Consider the following 21,615-nt stretch of genomic DNA (forward strand, 5'->3'; position numbering starts at 1 on the left):
TCAATTGTATTATTATCTTGCTTTATTGAAAATCATATCATAAATTCGGACGACGAGACTTACAATTTAATTACGAGATCGCGCCGCCATCTTAGTCGTAAAGGAAATTAAGATTGTCGACGCAGGATGATCGCGACGAGGAACGGTGCAGATCGTTAACAGAGAGGCATTTCCCTCCAGAATAGAAAGGAACTCTGTCCGTGGATGGACGCCAAGATATCTTTAAGAAGAAATCGTCCTGCTCGTTACCGGTATGGGACAAAGAAACGTTTGGTCTCGTATTCTCAGTGAAACACACGTTCTGCCTATACTAGACGCGGTCCTCCTCCTCCAACAGCCGTACTACTTCTGGAAACAAAGTAGTTTTCCTTTGATCATCGACAGTAACAGTAATATCCGTACAATTAATACAATTAAAGGAATTGATTTGATCAATCGAACGTCTTTCGGGGACAATTTTATCTTCTCGGCTTTGTTGAAATTGAGAAGAGTGACTTAGAGAATAATGACTTGGTAGAAACAAAATATCTCTAATTATAAGACCAATGAAAATTTATATTTATCTATCGTATCTATTTGTTGAATGAATAAAATGATTTATATATATATATTCTATTTATTATTATTAATCGATATCAATGGCGTTAAAATTAGTGGAAATATTTGGATAATTGAACGAGATAACGCGATTAGAAAATTACATCGAAACGAAATCGATCGAATTCATTTACACGTTCCTTTCATCCCTTTTATTGCTTTGCTTCTGTACAAAGTTTCCAGTGAGTCTACAACGCGTATATCATCGAGCAATCATTTCTTTCCTTCTTTTCTTTTTCTTTTCTCTTTTTCCTCGACGAGATATCAATCAAGACAAGATTACCTGATCTGGTGGCGAGGGAAGCTTTTCCAAGATAAACTGCCGATTCGTTTCCGCTTAGCTCGCTGTTGTTCCCCGCTTGGGCGGCATTTCTGGTCGACGCCATCGCGATATCGCTGTTTCTACACCCCACTCTGTAAAATATCGGAACGGAAATTTTCGCGCGTGAAAAGAATGTTGAAACGATAATAAAAATTCCTCGATTTATATCTATCGATTTATATCTATCGATTTCTATCTATCGAAAATCGAATTGGAAAACTCGGCCGAACTGGACATTTCGGGATAATAATTTCGTCGCGAAATTATCCGCAGAAACATCGGATTGAATTGAAGGGATATATCTCGTTGCGATCGCCCATCGTTTTCGATTACCGTTTCGATAAACACCGCTTTGTCTTTGAATTTTAATTGGTGTACTTACCTGTATTGTTTAACGTTTTCGGGGAACAAACAAAATTGTTTCATTACTCGTCCATTTATAATATACGTTTGATCAACGATCAACTCGTGTTGCCGTTATTTGATCGTTATTCCATCGTTCGTCCATTTGCTCGTATGTTCCAACTCGCAAACTTTGAACTTTGTGTATCGAATCATTTTTTTTGATACCGACGGAAGCGTTAAGAGTAATAATGCTGCGCGAAAAATTGGCGTCTCGTCCAAGGGGTGGCAACACCCCTTCGCAATTTCATATAAACTATATATATATCGATACTTCTCAATTTTTTTTCTTTTCTTCTTTTTTTTTTTTCGAATCCCTCCTTTTCGCAACAATCGAACAACGAAGCTCCCTCGTGCGAAGCAAACCGAGGGAAAAATTGGGGAAAAATTGAATACAGAGGAGGGTAAACAAGGATCCAAGAGTCGATCAAAGAAAGAGAGAGAGAGAGAAAGAACTCTGTCTAATAAAAAAAAAAATTTATAATTCGAGGGTCGTGATCCGTTGTTGATGAGACACCTCTTGTTTCGATTAAATCATCTGTTGTAAGGGAGAATGGGTTGAAGTAAGGCGTTTACCTCCAACAACGGTGACAATCGAAGAGGCCAAGGAACGCTTGACGAAACTTTCTGTTCATGAAGCAATACGTGATCGGATTGCAGCAACTCGACACGTAGGCAAGCAATTGTACCAGGCTGATCCCCGTGCTGCCGACGGTCGAATACACGAAATCTGGCGCGAAAAGATACCAGGTATTGATCACGTGCAACGGTGCCCAGCAGACGAAAAATTCCAACACTATCACGAACAGCATCCTTATCACCTGGGAACAACAAACAGGAGAGATGGAATATTTCGAGACGGCCTGTCATATTATTTATCAGGAAAATAAAGGAATGAGAAGAAATGATTGAGATCAACTATATAACGTGATACTGGGTAAACAGAAATTTCGATTTTAATTACGCATCCCTTTGACGAACACGATACGTCTATTAAAAAACAGGAATTTCCGTATTGTAATATCAAATTCTTTAAAAATAATTTAAAGACACAAATTTTCTTTTTTATTTTTCTTAAAGAAAATAAAGTAAGATTACTCCATTTTCTATCGTATCGCGGTAGAGAGAAGGATCATTCTTTTTCGGGATTAAGAAAAGGAAAAGAAAAGAAAGTAAGACTTTGAGAAGACTTAAAGAAATAAATTACAAATATTAGTTTGTCTTTGAAAAATTAGGTTAAGGAACGTGAACATTAAAGGAAAAAAGGGAGTACGATTAAAGTAAGAAAGGGTCATTTCGAAGTGGAATAAAAAATTTAACGAAAAAAGGAAAAAAACAGGTTTCACGATATTGCAACTTTTGCGATAAGAAGGTAAGGACCGATCATGAGAAACATGGAAAGTTCTGAGTTTAAAGTGATGTTAAACGTCAAATAGAAGTAGCCTAAATTGCTTCCAAGAAAAACTTATATCTATCATAAAATGTAATTGGTTCAAGGAAAGGGAAGGGAAAAAAAAAGACGAAAAACCTAGAATTAATAACACGGCAATAAATTCGATGTAAAATTGAAAAGGAAAAAAGAAGAAGAAGAAGAAAAAAGAGGAATTAATTTGAAAGAAAATTAATATTGTGGTGGGTCATGAGAATTTATCGGTTGACATCTTTGTCTAAAGATTTTAATCGAACCTGATACGCGTCACAATGTTCGAGATACCGCAAGTAAAATGGATGTGCATTATACAACAGCCTCCTGTCACTCACAAGCGATAAGGAAAACCAAGAAGTTAGATAAATGGATTTTCCACGGATCGAACGTATATCGAGAAGTAGGATTAAAGATGTGCATGTACACGAAAATCCTTTCTCGTGAAATCATTTTTGAACGTAAAATTGAAAAAAAATCCATTTTATATTTACGAAGTTGTAACTTCGTAAGCGACGAGACTAGTCACTTATTATTACCGACTAGAAAAAAATATGAAATAATTTCGTATTTCTTTAATACGAGTTCTGAGAGAAGCCATTAGAATTTAATCCACGGATTTTAATAAAATTTAACGTTCTAGGTTTATCCAAAATATTTAAAAAATGTACTAAGATTAATATCAATATTTTTTGATTTATAAGTGATAGAAGAAAATTCGACAAAGAAAAATTTGATGGAAGATTTATTTAGATATGAGAGAGTTCGAAAATTAAATCAAAATAATATAGAAATTAATTCTAGAATTCTAGAATAGATTTATTCAAAATATCTAAAATTCTTATTTCGCAAAAAAAATTTATATTAAATATTTAATTTTGGAGGATAAGGATCCGAGCAATCCTTTTTTGGATTTTTAAGAATCAATTCTAGATTTATTTAAACGTTAATTTTACTTACTTTTTTCTTGGCTTCGATACTTTTGCCCATGTAGTTGCTGCGTATAATGTGTTGCCTATTGAATGGACAGCCCGAATCTTGTTGCTCCTCGTTGGAGGAATCTTTCGTATCCCTCGAAACACAATTATTTCCATTGCTGCGAGCCTGCACTCTCGATTCATTGGAAAAATCCGATCCCTTTAATTTTCCACCGAACACACTGGATACTTTCATTCTCGGAACCCGTATCTTTATGAAAAGATTAAAAAAAGATTTTATTTAATTTTCGAAAATCTAGATCATAACTTTTAATAGATGAAATTTTTTAAAATATATTTCCGAAAAAAGTTGACTCTATTTTCTATAGAGGGAAATGAAATATGTAATAAATGAAATAAATGAAATACGAATTTTATCATTGAAACGAAATTTAAAATCCTCCAAATTTCATAACTTTAATGGATTGTTCTTGAAAGTTCCGTTACTTCGCAAATATGAAAATCGAAAATATTGTAAAAAAAATTGTTGACGATACAATTCGTATTTTATTTACGGCAAAATTAAAAAAGTGAACGGAGAAATTTGTGTGATATACGGAAACTAGATTAAAAAAAAAAAAATAATAATAATAATAAAAAAGAAAGAAAGAAAGAAAGAAAGAAAAGGGAAAAATAAAATTCATTTTTAACAAACATTTTTTAATAAACGGTTGAATAGATTTTTCAATTTATTTTTAACCTAATCAAAAGGGCATTTTATTTTTCTATGATATTTTTACGCGTATTTTAATAAAGAGGATAAAGTTGAAATCCGAACGTGAACAGTCAATAAAATATCGTATTTTCGTTACAAAAAAAAAAAAAAAAAAAAAAAAGAACTTTGAAATAATGAACAAATAAAACAGAGATAAATAAAAATTTCTCCCTATAAGGAGATACGGAGTCAAAGATTAAATCGATTTATGTGGCAGACGAGAACTAATATTGACGCAAATTGGCCGTCGAGCATTTAGATGCGTATGAGCTCACATGTATGTGTGCGCGTGTGTGTGTATGAGAGAACATATCGATATTTAGAAAGATATGGCCAAATGAGAAAAACAGTTGAATTTTATATTTGAGATTACGATAATTTATTAAAAACAATTGCAATTTTATATATTGAAAAAAAATCTCATTTTTATAACTATATAATAATTCTAATTTCTTTAAGATCGTAAAGATATTCTTTTATGGAAAATAGATATAAAAAAATGTAATTATTATTTGTCGAGAAATCGGTAATTCGGTGAATTTCTAGAATTCCTTTTTTTTTTTTCCCCTCCCTTTTACAACGAATTTATGGATTTTTATGAAAACTGTTATGTGCTTAGATACAGCGCGATCCTTCATCCTTTCCTTAACACCGTTGATGGAACAGTTCTGGATATTTCATTTTTCAATCTTACGAAACGGATGCACGCAATATTTTATCACGTTTAGCGTCTTCTCTTATTCCGATGGCCGCACGTGTTTCAACGGCATCAAACATTCCATCTATTGCAAAAAATGTAATATAAGGTCGGCGAGGAAAGCGTGAAAAATTGTGCTAATTTAATATAAAGACTGACCAATCCAATCTTTTTGAACGTAGATATTCCGGATTGGTATTTTTATTATTATTATTATTGTTGTTTTAAGAGAATAATTTTCTTGAAAAACGATAACCGACAATTTTTCATCGTTGGAAAATTGAGAGAAATTGAAGCATGGGGAAAAACTTTTTAACGAATTTTATATAAAAAGTTCGACATTTTTCAAAATTGCGAAACAATGAAGTTTATTCAGATAAATACCATCGTAATACGATTTTTCAGAAAATATTAAAATATCCTGGCTATCTATTCTTAAAGAATGTTTAATACGTAACAATCCATTTCACAATTAAACGCGATTAATTTTTCTCACTTTGTGAAATAGTATTGTTATTTATAATCTATTCGCGAGGTATAATTTAATAACTTAATTATTCAAAAGTTTCCCATAATATTAATACATCTCTGATAATTAAAATTAATATATCTCTGATAACCGCAGATGAAACAATAAAGGAAAAAAAAATCTGGAAATTTAAATTAACGTCAGAATGAAAGGAAAAAACAAGCACGCTCCATATTTACTTTATTTAAAAATTCGCAGAAAAATTACGAAAAAGAAAAAAGAAGCAAATAACGAAACATCTCATTAATCGTCAAAACTCTCAGTCCCATTATCTTTCTCATCTTTCAATCTTTCAAAGAAAAAAAAAAAAAATATCGTAAAGATATAATAATCCCGGAGGGGGAGAGGGGGAGGTTCGAGAGTCCCCGTCACACTCGATATCTTATCGACTTAACAAAGATCCAAAAATTGGATCTCGCGCTACGGACTTTTTTTTTCCACTTTTCCACGGATTTCGGCCGCCGAAATGTCGTCTTTCACGTGTGTGAAACGATTAAATAGATGTGGTGCGATCCCTCGCCCAGTCAGTAAAAAATCCGACGACCCACTTTCCGATGCCCCTGCCCACTGATATTCGGTCGCCACCTTTCTCACCCTAGACGCCACTCCCTGGGGAGAGCCGTGGTAGTATCCGTGGGAGGAGGAGGGAAATCCTCGCCTTAATCTCGAGGATGCGCCGCAAGCATTGAGAACGACCGTGGTGTTCGCCCCTCCATCACCTTTGTCATACGTGGAATTCTTCACCGTCGCCCTCGCCGATTCTATCCTCTCCACTGTAATTCGAGCGCTCGGTTATTTGGATTGGATAAGGATTCAGAGCGAGGGGCAATGGCTAATGGTTCTTTTTTTTCTTTTCTCTTTTCTTTTTTCTTTTTTTTTTTTTTCTGTTTTATTGGATCGTCGCAAGCTTGATTTGCTCGCTCCTCTCTTTCTTGTCTTTAATTGCGCGCGTTATTCTGGATATGATTCCCGGTTCGGGTTTGTTTGCCCGAGTTAAAATGTTTGCAAAGAAATATTTGCGACCGCTGGAATTTCTGTTCTCTTTCACGAACTATTTACGAACTATTTTTTATCGTTCGAAACAATCGCGAGAGAAATATATTTCGAAATAGTCTTTGAAATTTGAATGAATTCTCTTTTCTATCCTCAAACATCGAAATATTCCCGAAGAATTGTTCGCTCTTTTTTTTCCTTTTTTTTTTTTTTTTTTTTTTTTTTTTTTTTTTGATTTTTGATCATTCGGGTTAATGAAGATTAAACACTTACGACGTTGTTGACAATTCGACGACTGACGAATTTCCTGCCGTAATCCCCTCCAAAGTTTCACTGCGATCAATGAATAAGCCAAGCTCATCACGATTAAGGGAACTAAAAGCAGGGTCCCGTCTAAGAAAAGATTATAAGCTCGCTCGGCGCCAACGCTCGGCCATTCCTCCCGGCACTTTTGTCTTCCTGTAAATGCACGCTATTCAACTTCTTAAATTTTCAAACAAATGGGGACAATCCTCGAGACAAGGTGGAATATATGAGAAATTTATTGGAACGTGTGAATTTCAAAGGAAGAATTCCGATCGGATTGAGAGAGAGAAAAAAAAAAAGAAACATCCTTTCTTAGTGTTAAAAAGTTAGAGAACCATTTATTTGTCGAATTTCGATTCGAATATATCTATTCTTCTCTAATTGGATACAAGAAGGTGCAAGAATATTCCAGATTCTTTTTAAGTAAAATACTTGATTAGATTCTATGTTCTTTTTTTTTTTTTATAGATGTTTTACAAATTTCATCCAATCTCTCTCAAAAGTTAGAAACGTGTTTTGTAAATCGATATTGGCAAAGAAATTTTTATTTTTGTAAAAAAAAGACTGTAAAAACTAACGAGTTTAGTTAATAAATTAAATTGTTAAAAGTATTGTTTGAAAAATTTAATTTAAAAAATTTTAAAAATTTCTTACCATCGCGTATACTTTTCAACCGCGAAACAACGAGAATTGGCGCATTCCACGTAAGACTGGCCGTCCAAACCACGGCAATCATTTTGTAAGCATGGAACTGTGTTTGCCATCTTCTCGACTTCAGTGGTCTGCAGATGGCAAAGTAACGCTCCAAAGAGATGGCGACCAGTGTCCATACGCCGACAGACACCGACACGGCTGAAAAGGGAAGGGATAAAAATATTACCCTCAAATATTATCCTCAAATGAATTTTTATTAAATTCACTCACCAAAAAGAAGAATAGTTGTAATATTAAGAATAAACGATCTGAAATCGTTATTGAATATCGCTTGAAATATTATCGATATTCTCCGTGGATGAAGGATATACTACATATGAAAGACATAATTTATATCTTGACTATCGATAAACGTCAAATTATTCTCTCGATAAACACAGCATAGATAATTTAATCCCCCTTGGATACATTAATTCTCTCGTTTATATCTTTCATAATTCCTGTCATTAACTATATTTAATTATATCTATAAAATCGTTCTTTGTTGTGCGCCGAGTATGAATACGAAATCTTGGCTACCGATAATATTCAACCGTGTCGCCAACACAGAATCAATATTTTCCCTATACAACAATAGTTTATCTTTGAATAATTAATTTTCACTCGTGTGAATGGAATAAAATACAAATAATTAGGGAGGATTATTCATGTATCAATTATTCGCATAAACATCTATCGTATTTCTCTCTTTTTTATTATTATTATTATTATTTATCAGATATGATTCAGATAGAAAGGACGATCCTATTTGATCGACGAAAAATAAATAAATTATCAATGATTAAATTAGAGAAATTTATTTCACAGCAACGTCGTGTATTATTTTAATTTTACCACCATCCATTTTATTTGGTTGTACAACTTCAACGTGAATTAACGATTCTTCTCGGAGGAATATGGAAACTAGTTTCTTCCTCAAATTGGGGCATTAATCTCCATTACCATCTGTGTTCTTAGCATAAGTTTTTACAAAGAGTAAAGTATGCACAGTTGGAATCAACCGTGAAATGCAAACGAAAACGATACGAAGAGTTTTAAGGAGGTGAATATTTTTTCAGAAATTCAAATTTATTCGGAACAAAATGATTTTTTTGCTTTTTTTTTTTTGCATTTAACGAATGCGATGGTTTATATGAAAACGCATTCGAGATACCGCGTTCGTATCCGATTTTCTGCCAATAAATTTAATATCATCTCGAAACGTGTGATTTAACATAATCGTAATCCTAATAAATCGTGCATGCTCGTTTTTTTATGAGCGTGATAAAATTGTATTTAGTATTTACAAATAAACGTAGGATTGAATTTAAACAAGCTATTCATTGTCCATTTTAATTATTCCATTCGTATTCTGTATTAAAAAACATTTTCTTCTTAATTAATAATTAATCAGATTTTACAGATTTTATACAGATAAATATATGTGTATCATTGTATAATTAATGTCAAATTCGATCTGTCGTGATTATTATGTAAATAAATAAGATTAAATATATTCTATTCTATTTCTAACTATTTCTATTTTATAAAAGTTATAAAGATAAATGCGAATAAGGTACTTCTACTTTTATTCGCGTTCAATTTAGCTTTTCAATAATAGAAACCCTTCGAACGCACACTTCACGGAATGTGCATATTGTTCTCCGTGCGATGAAATTCAATGTAAAAAGTATCAAACGATTCAAGTATTCGATAAGTCAGAGAATGTTTTTCAATTTCGCGATGTTTCAAAATTATTGAATCGATGCAATCGACGAGTTTATATTCTATTATTCAAATATTTTAATATACACAATAAACGTTATAAAAGTATTTTATATATTTGTGAATTTTAAATATTTAAAATAAGTCGCAATTTTAAATAGAATGTTTATAAAACGAAACAAATATTTTAAGAATTTGGAAAGAAAAATTATCTGTTTGGCCAAGAGACGTGAAAAAGTAATATCGTACTAGAAAGCAGTAACAAAAGTCGAGCATGCGCATTCTTTGAGATCGAATATATGTGTAAAACATTCGATAAATTTTTATTAAAAACTTTTTCAATCATCATGATTAGAGATTCGCGTTACAATTTTTTAAAATTTAGAATTTTTTAAAAAAGATTTTGTAAATAGAAGCAACAGAATTTAATAACAAATTTTACGAAATTTATGTAAAACGTATTTTTATAATGCGAAATATTTTAATACTTTCATTTTCGGGATCGAATTTATCTAAATAATTTATTTATTTATCTAAATAAATGCAGAAAAGAAAAATTCATGTGGTTGCCGTGAAAAATATTTCCGTACTCGAGTTTTTTGCAGTACAAGAGTTTCGTGGTTCGTTGCACAATTGCTTCAAGCTTTTAGAATTAATGATAGTGTTCGCAGACGCGAGATTTCATTTGAACAAAGGAAGGAAAAAAAAAATACTTCCTCGTTACTTCACATAAGATATCTTTCGAGAAGATTAATTATATCTAACTTTAATTAATTAAATGATAGTTGAGTGAATTATATCGAAGTTAGAGTTTGCAACTTTGATGAGCCAACAATGATACTCATGCAAATTTCTATCATTCTATCACTATTTACTAAAGTGAAGAGAGACAATAAGATGAAAATGAGATGAAAATAAGATAAAAATATATCGCGAAAAGATAGTATCGTTAAAATAATAATATTAAAATAATTCATAGTCTTTACGTCTTTATTTTACTTTTATGAAAAGACATCTGAGATCAATCTGACGAGATGCCAGAAATTACCATTCATATGATAAATCCTTTTAAATCCAAAATTCCATTAAAATTCCTTCTATATTCGTTTGAATCGTGGTTACTTTATTCTCACCACGACTATTTTATCCTATTGTTTGACCCTAACTTTCCTATTCCACTTGGCTGACCACGACAGTCTCTTGTTCTATTTGTCTACCCTATTCTACTTGTCCAGCCATGCTGTTTTATAATCTCAAATGGAAGAGGTCGGACAAGTAGAATGAACCAGCTGTGGTCAAACAAATAAATTCTTAAGAGAGAGAGAGAGAGAGAAAAAAAAACATTTAGATAAATTAAAATAGATTTAGAAATTTGACTCGAATATTTCATTTTCCACGTATAATATTACGTTACTACCTGTAAAGTAAAATATTTCATTCCGTTATATATTAAATCTTAACGCGAAATCCAACTACTACAAATTTCATTATAATTATTATTTCCACGTTATTTGTTGCCTAAAAAAGAAAAAAAAATTCAAAAATATACGTGCCTCGATATTTTCACACAGAATATAAAAATATTAATTATAATAATCGTTCTGTTCTGACAATTAGATGATTCATGATGCATCAGTTTATTAAAAACGAAAAATATATAAAAATATATATTCGAAAACGCCAGATTTTCTTTCTTTACACGTAAATAATACAGGTAGCATTCTCGATCACGGAACTTCGTTTTCTGTCGGTATTCGATTACAAAACGTATTTCACTAGCCGTAGGTGATCTCGTTCCTGTTGCACTTTCCGTCTGGCTTTTCCCCAAATAGTCGTTTTCTCTTTTACCGGTCCATAAAAATTGTTCGCGTCCCGCGATAAAAGTCGATCTCTCGACACTCGTTAAACGAAGCTAGAAAATCGAACCCTTTTTCCCTTCTCTTGAAAAATTATATTTTCCTTTTTTTTATCCGAGAGAAAATTCAATAGATAAACAACTTCGATTTCGATTTGTCAACTCGCGTTAATTATTAATTATTAATATTATTAATTATTATCGATTTATATCCACAAGTTGATAAATGAAAAAGGAAAACTTTAATTTAAGCTAGTATGGTAATATATCTGAGACGAAGTTTGGGAAACAACAGTTCGGAAACAATGATAATTTCTATTCAAGTACACGCAGCACGCCTCAACAATCTTGCTTCGCCTTGCGTTTAATTCTAAGTTAAAGGTGGCTACCTAAGCAATATAAGTTTCATAGCTTAGGCGTTAAATCACGGATAAAGAGCGATATTTGCGTGAAAAAATTCTTGAACTTTCAATATTAATATCGATAATTAATATCGATAATATTTATAAAAAGATAAAAATTTCTTGTTTCAATAAAAACAATAAAAGAAAAATGTATACCAGGAATACCAGGACAAGAAAAAAGGATTATATTTTTTGTTATAGTATGTGTGTGTGTGTGTGTGTGTGTATGTGTGTTTCATACTCATTCGTACGAAAGAAAATGATAAGAAATAGGATAGGATAAAAATAAGAAAGAACAATATATCAGCTCGAACTGCATTCCATAAGAAATCACAATGGGGACAATAATATTTTCTTTTTTTTAAAAAATCAATTTTACTTTTTTTTTTCAAAAAGACGTATTTTCTTCTTTATATCGAAAAGAAAATTGGCAGTTGTACTTTTTTATTACTGGTAACTGAAAGAAAACAATTAATAAAATTCATACAAATTCAGAGATGGCCTCGAGTAGGAGAAACTTGTTATCAAGTCAAACAAAGGTTCAAATTTCAATACACTGTGTCCATGTTTTGAAAGAATATTTGATATTTAACTTACAGAATCGAGGAAGACGAGTTATCGAGAGCAAAGGAAATATCGTTTTAAAAATAAATTTTAATTATGATTATTGTGATATGTGACATTTTAATTTAGACTGGATTATATATTATATATATATCATATAGAGAAAGAAATTTTCATTATATAACTTCGATTCAGTTAAGGATTAAACTCTGCACAAATAAAATTTAATCGCGTAATATAAACTCTCAATGTTTATTACCGCCTACACGTGTTTATTCAACTTACATTCAAGCTACGATTTCAACACGTAAAGTGTTTCTCCTCTTTTTCCTCATTTTATTTGCAACTTTTTCCTCAAATTTTTTGAATTATCATCCCTACGTCAAATAAATTATTTTTATTTAAAATAGAGATTTTATAGACGTTAATAACAGTGGCGAAATAATTATTTCCCAAAGAGAAGAAAGTAAAATTCATACGTGTGTAACGCCGCCACGTTTGAATTTCATTAGATTGAATTATGCAAACTATGGGGTAGGTTTTTCATAACCCCTATTGAATGGCCCTTTACCCAGGCCACTGTATAAATTACCATCTTCGTTGGGCAAGGTTATGCTTGAATACAAGGCACATACAAGTTTACAGGTATCAGATGTAATCGTTTAGGTTTATTGCAAAATTATTCAGATTATAGAAATGTGTGTGCTTCTAATTTATATGTTAGATCGTGTGCAGTTAGAAATTGTCAGCGAGCTTCAATTTCGAAAACGTACGACAATGCAGTGGACTATGACGACTATCTAGAACGTAACTAGTTTATATTTGCTTATAATACTCATCTTGATAAATGTTCCAAGCAGTGAAACGAATTTAAATAATCAAACGTTCGGAGTTGCAATTTTAATTTTTACTACAGAGATATTTATCGAATACTTCAAATTGATTTTATAATTGAAATTGTAAAAAAATTATTTAATTTCGAAAAAACTCTTTCAAAGTTATACGCGTCATTATTATGGAATTTGTGGAGTTTTTTTTTCTATAGATTAGTAGGATTAAAAAAGAAAAAAAATCGATTCTTTAAATCAGAGAAATTCCTAACATCAACTTGCCAAAAAAAAAAAAAATTATCGTAGAAGTAAAAGTTAAATGAAAAAATTTTTTTAAGATTATAAAAGAAAGATAGTCCAGTTTCGTTTATTTCGAACGTGATTGTCTTTATATTGTTTTTACAACCTTTCATTATTTCTTCCCTCTTTCCTTTCTTTACTTTGAGTAAAGAAACAATATTAAACTGAATGAACCAAATGAACAACTTTTCATTAAGAAAAAATATATCACAAAGTGAAATAATTAAAATAACGAGAATAGAATAAAACAATTTCAAAATATTACTGAACTGAAAACAATTCATTAAATCGTGAAATTTTTAATGTAGGAATAAATTTGTAGATGATATATATTTTCGATAAATTATATAAATAAACAAATAAATATTAGTACAATTATTATGATTGAGAGTATTATCACCTATTTACAAATTTGAATATATTTCATTGCTTTCAGATCACTTCCTATATATATATAACTTTCGATGAACATTATAATAGATACAAATTAAATTGGACGTTTAATGTTTCACAACGTTCAAAATATATCGGTATGAGTACGAGATATTACGAACACCATATTTCGATGAAGTGTCAGAATAATTATAGAAATTAATTCAATCAATTAAATCAAATTTACCATCGTCGTATCAGGTAAAATTGAATGAACTCTAATAAGCAAGGAATTAATAATAATTGTTACAGAGCTACTAATTTTGATAAAAAAAAAAAAAAAGAAACCTACAAACGTAAACGTGTTAAAAACGTTTATCCTTACAATATATACCAGTTCACGATATAATAATTCAGCATGAGCAAACAATCTGAAAATGCAAATTATACTCGACAACACGAAATGTTATTTGCTCCCGATCTCTATTCAACGACTGCTCCATTCGACGATTATTCAACGCACGCATCGTCCGCACAATATAACCTGACACCCGAATATTCCTTTTTTCTTCTATTTTACAATATCTTCCACTCACGTCGGGCAACAAACAGCGCACATATTATCCCAGAATACATTTAGCCATGTCTATAAAATGAAATTTCGGATAATATTTTTCTTTTACGTCCTAACCTCAAACTCGCTCATTTTCTTCTACGCGTCGAGAGAGAGAGAGAGAGAGAGAGAGAGAGAGAGAAAGGAAAAACTCGCTGGATTCGCATATGATTTATAATCTATTAGAGTTCGTCAGAAGGAAAAGTAATGAATAAATTTTGCCATTTCGTTCGGTTAATGTACGATCAATCTCGAAATGAGAGAGAACGAGAGAAAATTCGATTTCTGAAAACATAATATCAATGGAAATCAACCCCCCTCCCTGCCCCCTCTGAAGTCACTTCAAAGAGTAAATGAAAGACTTCAAAGGATACTATTAAATTCCAAACCGTATCAAATCTTCTCTACGGGGAAAGTAAATTATCCTCTCTGGTATTTTAGAATTCGATATGGCGTTAAATTTTTATGGAATAAGATGGAATATATATATATATACGTATATAGAGTAAACATCCGTATACTTAATATCATTCTACGTGAACGTTAAATTATCTTATAACGTTCTAGAATTTTTTGAATGCTAATAATTTCAGTTTTTTTTTATTTTTATACTCGTTATATATTGATTCCAGCTTCGAAACTTTTACGGATGACAGTTTGTTCTATATCCGCGGATATACGATCGAAATTCTACATTTCTAAAATTTGTTGGAAACTAAAGCTCAACTTTGAACGACATCTTCCACCCAACCAGTCATCTCTATTTTATGTAGCAAAGCAAAGCTGTATTTGGAATGCAATTTCGACCTATCGAACATGTTTTCAATGCGATGATATTTTCGGAACGATGATATTTTTCACGCATGTTTAGTTAAAAGAGATAAACGTTGTAAAATAAAAATTACCAACCGATTAAATTTGAATTGTGACGTAGAATTTTGACATAAGATTTTATCACGATTTATTCCATTTTTTATTATTATTTCGAAAAATAATTTAATAACCGATAACGTTTAATTCATTAAATAAATGAATTTAATACTCGTTTCACTTTCTCTTTTTAACCGTATACCGAACTCTTTTTGGTATTTTATTAATCCTTTGTTCGAGCAACCATTCACTGCAATTCCTTTTAAAGCGGAAATACAATTGTATAAATTTATAAATCGGAAAAGAATTCGTAGAAATTTAATACGATATACGTTTACTAATTTCATGAATAATAATTGATAAAAATAATAACCGATATTTAAATCGAATAATTGCGAAAAATATAGGAAAATATTAAATATTAAAAACATTTTATAAATTTTCATTGATTCTATTGATTTTAATTTTTTGCTCCAATATTTGCTTATGCAAATACGTATATTTGGAGATCTCTTTTTCCACGCGTGTTCAACACATATACATTTACATACGTGTTTATCAATATATTGTAATTATAAACCATGATCTCTAATATGTATAGTTTTTAAGTAAATATAAATTATTTTTATATCATTAATATTAGAAAAAAAAAATTGGTGAAATAATGTCATTCATATTTTGAAAAAGTTAAATAAGATCCTAAAAGTGATTAGCGTCAATCATTTGAAAAACTTTTTTGATTCGTATCTTAGATACAAAAATTGGAAATCTGATTAAACTTGGAACTAAATCGTAAAGTCGATACTAGCAAGAAACCTTTTTATTTTCTTTACCATTTTTGTAGCACGGTTTTTCTTAGAAACTTATGAAAGTTAAAAATATAAAATCTCGTGAAATAATTCTACTCTGACGTGTAATTTTACACCAGTAAATCTTCAATATTCTAATTTCTATATTATTTATAAAATTTCGTTCCTTATCCATTAAAATGCAAAATTGTCTTTATATTTCGCAAAAGTATCGCAATTACATTCTTTCTGCGATATTTATCAAATATGCAAGCATTCTTATTCAATTATAAATCTCACTTTATATTTCAAAATTAAATTTTTGAATGAGAATGGAATGGAATCCAAATTAATTTTATATTACAACGATCGAATAATACGTACCTTGAAAATACGGTATTAGTTTGCACATCGTTATACCAAAAACAAAATTCTTCAGAACTTGTCCAAGAAGTGTAAAAGGCATGCAAAAGACGCCGAGCAGCAGATCCGAAACCGCCTGGAAATTAACGAAATATTTTATATATAAAATAAGTAAACTTTCATGGAAATTTAATTCGAGTGAAGTAGAAAATAAATTGTAACACAATTGAGCAATGTTATAAAGTTATGCGCATTTATCTCTACCTTAATTCTCATTTAAAGCTTTCTCATCAAAATAAATACAAACGAACCAGTTGAATAAAACAATCGTGGCCAGACAAGTGGATTAATGCCATCGTTATCAGACGAAGTGGAATAAGACGATTATATCAAATACAGACACAAAGTAGAAGAGATGCGTCATAATTGAACAAGTAGAGCAAACTGATCATGATCAAACGAGTAGTACAAGTCAATCATTTCTGTATAGAGATAGCATACAAAACGAGTAGTACAAGTCAATCATTTCTGTACAGAGATAGCATACAAGAGAATTACGAAGAGAAGAATGACTATTCAAAATTGATTAAATGAATAATATTTTTACGAATTTAATTTATCCGTGATATCGTGACGATACCTCTTTATTCGCATCTACTTCAATAAAATTAAACTTCGACTGAAAATTGGCACTGTAGAATGCAATCACCGTTCCTCACGCAATCTCGCTGCAAAATTTATAGAACATCGACCTCCTACGCATTAAGAAAAATGTGAGCAAACAGTGAAACGAAATTAGAATACCGATAGATGTTTGTTATTCCAGTGAAGCACGACAAGAAATTCAATCAACGATATAGAGATTCTGCCTACCTCTCCAATCTCATGTGTATCATTAATGGTGAAGTTTTGCTCCGAATTTGTTCCAAATATCGTGTTTTAACGATCATCGATAAATTCAACAATATCACTCAATACGTATGATACCATTTGGATTAATTAATCGAATATCGGCGAGATTTTATTATTTTGTCGTCTTACAGCTCTTCATCAAATATATATTGTATAATTTAATTTTATTGAACAACAGAACATTGTTCTATATTCTCGTGTTTATTACCATTTTATCTGAATTGTCTCGAGAATTAAAAATTTATATTTGTGAAAAAATGATTTTCAATTAAAATAATGTATATATGTATTTGTATATTTGAATTTTGATTGAATAAAAGAAATAGATAAAAAGTAATTTTTAATTTGTGGAAAAGCCATGTAGAAAGCTATATATCAAAATTAATTTCTGTTTTTAATTACAACAAAGGGAAATTATTAAAGCATTTCATTATATTTCTCGCTTTATAAATTTCCTTCAAATTTTTTAATTGTCCATTTATATATATTGCAATAATTTTAAAATTCGTACAATTTTGATGCTAATTTAATATTACATAGTTCGATTTAATATTATATGACAATTGTATATTGTACATTATAGAAATAGTTAATTTATAATTGCGTGATTCGGAATTAATTAATATCGATTAATTAATTATATAATAATTAAACTGGAAAAATAATTCTTCAATTCTTAAAATTAAACTAAAATAAACTTAAGTTACTGCGGAAAATAACAAGTTTTAAAAATATCAAAAATAATCGATAAATTACGTATAGTATTTATGCAAATCCGTAGAGTAAACTCGAATTCGTGTCGCAAACCTCAATTCACACAAAATAATCCTGTAATTTATTGAATTGCATCGAATCGTTAAATACAGAATATTTTACATCGCTCAAATTTGAATTTACGATTTTGTACTATACACCGTATTTACATTTTTTCCCGATTTATCAGTGATTTATCACATTTTGACATATAAAACTTTCTTGTTTTATTTTACTTTTTTTATTTTTTAGTATTTTTCAAATATTTCAAAAATAGAAATTCTCAAATTCTATAATAAACTACGTGAATTACTAAGAAAGATTTTCTTCGAACATTATATTTACGTTTAATTAAGAAAATTAAAAATGTAAGGCAAAGAATTAGTAAATAGTCGAAAAAAAAAATGAAATAAAATTATATATATATAAAACCATATGTACAAAGGTTTGAATCTAATTTTAATGTAAATTCACCAAGGATTAATTCGCGACTTAATTATACTGGATTTTCATTTTCGTTCTTATTCTATAATTTTGCTTCATGTGTTTTTTCGCGAAATAAAAATAAACACGATTCCTTTAATTTTTCTCAAAAAATGAAAAATTATCGGTTTTATCGCTTAACATTAAGATACAAATGGACTATTAGTTTTTCTCTGAACGATGACATTCATCTTATAACAAGTATGTTCAATTTCTCAAATTTGCAAATCATTCCATCCTAAGGTATATTTAAATTATTGAAAATTAGAGAAATATATCAAGTACTTACAATACATTCAAAAACTAGACGACCAAGGAATTATTAAAAAATTATACTGAGATCTATCTATTAGATTTAGACATTAATATGACTGTTTCTACATTTTTTTTTTTTTTACACTTAGCATAGTACATGTTCAGAATCGAAAAGCAATTACAGAGAAATAGCTCTCTGTATAAAGGAAAAATAGATAGTAGGTTTCGATTCCGTTCGTTATGCGTGGAGAATAATCCGTAGTACGTAGATTAAAACTCTTTGACGGCATTGATCGAAAATCGATTTCGTCGTAGGAAACAATAAAGGTTTTGTTGAGAAGTAGCGTGCATTCGAAGGAAAAACGAATATTTCGTGCAAGAATGGGATTGAAGTAGTAAAATGATCAAATTTTTTGCTTTGTATCAATCCCTCGGTTCCCTCGGTGAAAATATCGAAAATGTAAAATGATCCACACACAATTCTAATAATTTCTTCATTTTAATAAATTGGACAAAATTTTGAGAAATTTTAATAACTGATAAAAATTGAATAAAATTTGAATAAAACATTTCAGTTGGAAATTACTGACCTAGATCATCGAATTAATTAATCCGTCTCTAATTGACGGTATACGAAAAGATAAAATTTTGGATTCATTAGTTTTTACTTTTATAACCCTTGTTATCTTCCATTTAGTAAGGGATTCCACTTTCATCTCTTTAATATTTTTTCCTGTAATTTTCAATTAGTCAAAATAATTAGTGAATGGTATTATTTTATGTTAGTTTTAAGTTATCTTATTAGGATAGAATATCTGTTGTATCTGTCATATCGAATGCATTTCAAGATCGTACACGTGATAAATAAATATAATGCCTATAATGGATAGGAACATCTTTTTTCTTTTTTCTATTCATAGATATTTTTTCTAGAAGTTTCATGTATTATTTGTATTATTACATGTAATGCAGTAGCATTTTTTTCTTATTTTAAATAAAGTTTGACCGAGATAGCCTACGAAATTATCTATTTTCAAAGGAATTTTTGTTTTCAGAATAAATGTTGCTAAAAATTCACCACGCTATTGTGCGCCTCGCGTTAAAGCGTGAACCGTGTTCGTTACCAATAGATATTGCCGGAAGCTTTGTCAAGTTTAACCGTTCTGAAACACATCCATCATTCATATCTTAAAGTGTAACAGGTTAAATGAATGGAAAAAAACTTACTATAATATCCTACACCTCAAAAAAAATCTCATTACTTTACTTTGCTCGATATTCAAATTAACAAATACGAAAAATAAAATTTTTAAATCGAGAAAAATTCTTCATCTATCGGCCAATTATTCAATTTTCACTTCGGCTTATTTAAATCCGAAAAAAAGTGGAAACAAAATTTAATAAAAAAAAATTACAATTCGTTCGAACAATCCTCGCTCTAAAATATTCTCCAAATTCATAAATTAACCATTAATCACTTGCAAATCACGTGCAATCCATCTTTCAAAACATGGCGTAAAATTTTATTTACAAAATTAATCCAATAAAAATAATCGAATAACAATTCCCCTCGTTCAGTCGATCATTTATCCAGATGGAAATTGGAGTGAAACAAGGAAAAAAAAGTAAATAAATAAATATCAATCAGTGAAATGGATATTAGAGAAAAATGAATGTGAAAATTCTTTTTTTACCAGATTTAACAAGTAAACGTTGGTCACGGTCCTCATCCTCTTGTTACGTGCCAGGGTGATCAGCACCAACGAATTCCCAACGATGGAGAGGAGAAATATTATTCCGTATAGAGGGACTATCAAACTCTCGAGCAGATTCGTTTGGCCGTAATGCGTGGCCGCCACTGTTGGCAACGTTGTCACGTTCAAAACGGGGGACGTAGTTGTTGGCTGGGGCAGATTGGTGGCGAACGATTGATCCAAGTCGGAATTACCAAAATAATTGGTCATCGTGCCGATATCGGTTTCGTTGTAATTCGTGGCCGACTTCATCATTTTATTCAAAACGATCGTTCACAATTCAACCCTATTTAAAAGGATTTACGATATTGTGCAACGCGATAATTTGATCGATGTTCCATCCATGGATGGTCGGCTCTGTGCAATCGATGTTAAACGATTGGAAACTTAAGAATCGTGCCGATATCTATTCGATGGAATCGATTCTCTTCATCTTGTAAATTTGATTTTCATATTCCGCAAACGATTCTGAAAAAAATAAAGAGAGATTTATCTGTTAGTAAAATCTTCGTGTATTTGAATATATATGTATAATATTTTTTATTCGAATCAATTTTTAATTTAAAACTTATTTGTTGCATCTTTTCATTGATCGTGGTTTCTATAATTTTTTATAGTTATTAATCGCTTCTTGTCCATCTTTCCATTGGATTATTAAGGAGTTTATGAAGAAATTTTTATGGAAATTTTTAGCACGTAATTTATAGGATTTAAATAAAAATTGTTTAGGATGGGAAAAGATTTTGTTTCTTATTTGTGTAATAAATTGTGTGTACATATTTTGCTTCTTTAAGATGAGAAAGAAAAAAATTAAATATCTTTTTAATAAGAAAAAATCTCTCTTCTCTCAATGTATAAATAAATAACTATTCTTATTATTCTAACTAGTGTTTTTCAAAATATTATAAAATTTATAATTGTTTCAAAATATTTCTGGTAACTTTTTTCAAATTTATAGCTGCGATTACATTGTATCTCGCTGCTTTAATCATTTTGAAATGACAGTTGGAAAATAATATTTAAAAAGAAAAATCGTGGCTTTAGTTCCTCGCGCTTCGAGAAATTTTACGATCCCAAGAATTTTTAATATTCTCTTAAAACGTCACATTTATGGCATAAA

The 21,615-nt window shown here is 30.3% G+C and overlaps 1 protein-coding gene across 1 annotated transcript; it reads right to left on the reverse strand.

Moving 5' to 3' along the window:
- Positions 1–240: 240 nt before the first annotated feature.
- LOC122710747 (cholecystokinin receptor-like) lies at positions 241–20,750 on the reverse strand. The gene is made up of 9 exons (XM_043928793.1): positions 20,436–20,750; positions 16,360–16,474; positions 7,616–7,813; positions 6,929–7,114; positions 6,257–6,435; positions 3,705–3,932; positions 1,898–2,142; positions 881–1,011; positions 241–348 (listed from the first exon to the last, which is right to left on the reverse strand). The coding sequence occupies exons 1-9, from the start codon at positions 20,748–20,750 to the stop codon at positions 311–313; spliced, it is 1,635 nt and encodes a 544-aa protein (XP_043784728.1). The 3' UTR covers positions 241–310.
- Positions 20,751–21,615: the final 865 nt, after the last annotated feature.

Source organism: Apis laboriosa, unplaced genomic scaffold (assembly GCF_014066325.1).
Source record: "Apis laboriosa isolate Shangri-la unplaced genomic scaffold, ASM1406632v1 scaffold10_cov145, whole genome shotgun sequence".
In the NCBI taxonomy this organism is placed as follows: Eukaryota; Metazoa; Arthropoda; class Insecta; order Hymenoptera; family Apidae; genus Apis; species Apis laboriosa.

What these genes read in the sequence shown, in the direction of transcription:
- LOC122710747 (XM_043928793.1), bottom strand. Translation starts at nt 20,750, where the DNA reads ATGATGAAGTCGGCCACGAATTACAACGAAACCGATATCGGCACGATG. An exon ending in ACGTTTACTTGTTAAATCTG is followed by an intron (nt 16,475 to 20,435) that starts GTAAAAAAAGAA and finishes GTTAATTTCCAG; the next exon opens with GCGGTTTCGGATCTGCTGCT. An exon ending in TTCCCTCGCCACCAGATCAG is followed by an intron (nt 349 to 880) that starts GTAATCTTGTCT and finishes CTTTGTTTCCAG; the next exon opens with AAGTAGTACGGCTGTTGGAG.